General features: G+C 34.4%; 1 protein-coding gene across 1 annotated transcript in view; it reads left to right on the plus strand.

Moving 5' to 3' along the window:
• Positions 1-5,000, plus strand: part of LOC122255608 (nephrin) — a 271,567-nt gene that overhangs the window by 251,963 nt on the left and 14,604 nt on the right. The window contains exons 11-12 of the mRNA XM_086532845.1: positions 1,331-1,425; positions 1,942-2,143. Of these exons, the coding sequence (XP_086388971.1) occupies positions 1,331-1,425; positions 1,942-2,143 (297 nt within the window). The remainder of the gene's footprint in view (positions 1-1,330; positions 1,426-1,941; positions 2,144-5,000) is intronic.

Consider the following 5,000-nt stretch of genomic DNA (forward strand, 5'->3'; position numbering starts at 1 on the left):
TATAGTGAGTATGATACATATATATTATGAAATATATTATTATGTAATATAGATATATCATTATATAGTGAATTACATATACACACAGACACACACACACACACAATCACATCACAGCACACACACACACACTACACACAACGCACACCCACACTAACCACTTATATATATATGATATATCGTCGGTTTATATATATGTTTGTGAGTGAGGATATAGTATAATATATATGCATATATATAATATACATATACACACAGACACACACACACACTCACACACACAATTCACACACACACACACACACACACTACACACACACACATATATATATATATATATATATATAGATATAGATTGTATATATATATATAGATATATATATATATATATGATATATATATATATATTTATTCATGTTACATGTGTACATATAATATATATATACATAAACATCATATATATATATATATATTTAATATATATATATATATATATATATATATATATAGTATTGTATATGTACATGTACATATATATATATATACATAAACATTATACTATATTATATAGTTATATAATATATATATATATAATATATATTTATTATATATATATATTTACATACATACAGGTATGCTACGCTCTTATATATATATATATATAGTTATTTATATTGAATATATATAATATATATATATACTATATATATATATATATATATAATATATATATACATACATACATACAGGTATGTAAATATATCGATATATATATATATAATATATATATATATATATATATATATATATAATATTTATATATATATTTCTTATCACATACAGGTATGTATATACACGCTCGCTATATATATATATCATATATAATATAGACGATATATATATATATATATATAATATATATATATATTTATTATATGTTTAATATATATATGCGCGCTCTACTATTAATATATATATATATATATATAGATATTATATATATATGTATATATATATATATATTTATTATCGCTCGCGCTATATATATAATATATATATATATATATGTATATATATATGTATATATATATATATATATATATATATATATATATATATATATATATATATATATATATATATATTTGTGTGTATATTTATATGTATATATATTTACGTATATATATATGTATGTATATTCATATAAGTACACATACACATAAAGCTGTATATATATCCTATTTGTCTTCTTTCCCTATTTATTTCCGCTTTCTCCTCCTTCGCACCTGAACTATTTTTAACCCTGCATCTTCTTGCGCGTGTGTTGCAGATGCTCCCGTGTGCAGGTCGGGCCAAGTGGATACGTATGGAGTATCGAAGCTCGAAAATGCTCATGTTTCCTGCCAGGTCGATGCGGTGCCTCAGGTGAGTGGTGGCTGCCGTTGGGCTTAGCTTACGAGTTTTTCTTTTCTTTATTTTTTTCTTGATAATTTCTTTTGGACGTATATTCGTATTACAAATTGATCTATGCGTTTATTCTTTATTATTATTATGATTTTTATTTATTTATTTTTTTATTTTTTTATTTTTTTTTTTATTATTATTATTATTTTTTTTTGGGGGGGGGATTTGTTTATATTTCAGAGACGGCAATGCAACACTACTGCCTATGCTTAGACCATGCCATGTAGATTCCATAATCACGTGATTTTGATTGACTAGGATGATTTGATGATCTAATTTATCAACATTACAAGAAATTATTATGAATGAATGTTTAACTTTACCTATATTTGGCGCCTTTCGATTCATATAATTCAAAACGTGACAAATACATCACTTGCGCAAAGAAGGGATCCAGTCTCATTCACACTTTTTTTCTACGTTTATCCCAAAGAAAATATATCAATCATCACCAAGTCTTCTTGCTCGGTTCTGCAGGTGACTCGGTTCTACTGGCGGTTCAACAACACGGCCGAGAGCCTGGAGGTGCCCCAGGAGCAGTTCACCGTGGGTTTGGGCGGCCGTAGCGTCGTTATCTACACGCCCATGTCGGACCTCGACTACGGGACGCTCCTGTGCTCCGCCGAAAACATGGTCGGGCGTCAGGCAGAGCCATGCGTCTTCCAGATCATTCCAGCCAGTGAGTGTTTGGGGATGAGGACTTTCACTATTTATCTATCTATTTATTTATTTATTTATCTATTTTTATTGGCTTTAAATGATTTATTTTTGGGTGGGTAGGAATTTGGATGGTGGGTGGGGGCGGGAGGAGGGATTTGTTATAACTTCTGCAATTACCTTATATAGTATATAGATAATTCTGTATTTATAAAGACATTTACTGTATACATGGTTATAGGTAAAGGCTTGCATATGAATATAGCTCACACACCCCTCCTCCCCCTCAAACACACACATCCTCATATCCACACACACACACACACACACACACACACATACAAACACACACACACACACACAAACACACACACACACACACAAATTTGCATACACACAATCAAACATTTACATATATATATATATATATATATATATATATATATATAATATATATATTATATATATTATATATATATCATACACACACACAAACACACACACACACAACACACGACACACACAAAATATGTATATATATATTTATTATATATATATATATATATATATATATATATATATACATATATATATATTGTTCAGCCTCCCTCTTGCCTCTGCGGCTTGAATTATGCTTCGATCTGACCTACCCTTAATTCTGCCCTTATAATGAACTAAAAGTCCTCAAAGTTATCCGCTCTTGAGTTTAATTTCGATCTAAAACCTATATCATTATGATTATCACTTCTAATAAGCTCCTCAAATATCAGCGTAGAATTCCCTCACATAAAACTCAAAAAGTAAAAAAGTAAAAAAAAAAAAAAATCCATCATTTCATTCAAAGACTCACTTCGGATTTTGGGGGAAACTCTTAATGACTTTTCTATCATTATTCAAAGGCAGAGCGCCGTATGTCAGGGGGTGCTTTAGTGTGCAAATATGCGTGTGATTGCTCCTTGGTGTCATTAATTGGCATATCCAACAGAAATATGCAAGATTTGGTGGGTGTTTTTTTTTTTTTTTTATAATCAAAGTTGCATATTAAAGTGTGTGCGTGTGTGTGTGTGTGTGTGTGTGTGTGTGTGTGTGTGTGTGTGTGTGTGTGTGTGTGTATGTGTTCGTGTGTGTGTGTATGTGTATGTGTGTGTATGTGTGTGTGTGTGTTCGTGTGTGTGTGTGTGTATGTTTGTGTCTGTGTCTGTGTGTGTATGTGTGTGTGTGTTTAGGTATCGCTAAATACCCCAACCACATAATATAAAACAGCCCATGAGCGTAATCTCTGACCAGAATCTACCAAACCACACGAAAAATCTCACCACCTTCCTTGTCCTCAATTATAAAAATCACGGCAGGCGCGCGCGAGTTCCGAACCATAATACAAAATGGAAGATTAGATTGTTGGTCTCCTGGTGAAGTGAGTGACAAGTTGATTGAGTTTATTGATTGGAAGATTCGGATGCGGTGCTTTGATTTGAGAAGCGTGATTGGTAGGTGGAGAAGGAGAGAGGAAATCAGAATTGAGAAGAACGAGAGATAATTGGGATGGGGGGGTAGTGGGGAGGGGGGTAGGGGTAGGGGTAGGGGACTAGAGAGGAATTAGGGTCTAAGTGAAATTATCATTAAGTTTGGAAGAGAGTAGAAGAAAAATCGAAGGAACAGAGAGAGAGACATGAGAAGAGAGAAAGTGAGAGAAAAAGAGAGAGGGAAGTGGAGTAAGGGAATGAGAGAGATGTAGCGAGAAAGAAAAAAAGAAAGGAAGAAAATTAAGCAAAAGATAGAAAGAAAAATAAAAGGGAGAAAGAAATATAAAAGAGAGAAAAAAAAGAGAAAAACAACAACAACAACAGAGACACTTTCAAGCAACCCACTAACCCACCCAAACAGCCAAACAACCCACCCAAACAGCCCATAAACGTAAACAAGCAGCCCACCAACCCACACAAATAGCCAAGCAACCTACCCAAAAGTTTAAAGCTTGTCGCGCACCTGCTCGGAAACGACGCGTCGGAACGGACACGAAACATCAGAAAGAAATCTAAACCATACATTTGAACGTGATAACGCGCACTTGCTCGGATCGGAAACGAAACGATGCCTCGGATCGGAATCGAAACGCCTCGATATCTTTGGGAAAAATATTTTTCTGATAGTTTCCGATGCGTCTGAGAGACTGCGCATTGCGCAAAAACGGCCTGTATACTGCCTGTGGACACGTGTACAGTCCGTTCATTATGGTCAGTTTAATTAGGAATGAAAAAACTATTTAATTACTGTGTCATTACGAAATTTATAATGAATATTAAGTCATCAGTATTATTAAGATGGCGTAACGATGGCCTTCGTGTTCTCTAGAAGCACATAAAATATGAATGAATCCCCAGCTTTTTTTTTCTCTCCTCTTCCCTCGTTGCAGCTGCTAATGCTTCTTCGTCACCTGCTAATCACTCATTTTTAGCTGGAATACTATGAAATCACACCTGCAACATCAACCTTTCTTCGCCCGACTGTACACTGAAATGAACAGCATCGCTCGTCGTTTCCGTTCGATGTCATTCTGATTAGGTGCGCTGGGACTGAACGTCCGTGGGTTCCCGCATGTCCGTTCCGAGGCTTCGCAATCTTCCGCGGTGTTTCCGATCCGAGCAGGTGCGCGACAAGCTTAACCAATCCACCCCTACACCCATAGAGCCCACTCACCCCTACACCCCCCCCCTTAAAAAAAGAAAGAAGAAAAAAGAAAAAAAAAACACCAACCAACACATCTATCATCCAACCCAACTCTCAACCCAAGAGGCCTATCAACCCACCCAAAGAAAGTTTTCCCCAACCCACCCACCCTTCAAAGACCCCACCAATCCCCCCCCCCTCAACCCAAAGAG

Source organism: Penaeus japonicus, unplaced genomic scaffold (assembly GCF_977035675.1).
Source record: "Penaeus japonicus unplaced genomic scaffold, GWHDUDI00000001_assembly GWHDUDI00000038, whole genome shotgun sequence".
Lineage (NCBI taxonomy): Eukaryota > Metazoa > Arthropoda > Malacostraca > Decapoda > Penaeidae > Penaeus > Penaeus japonicus.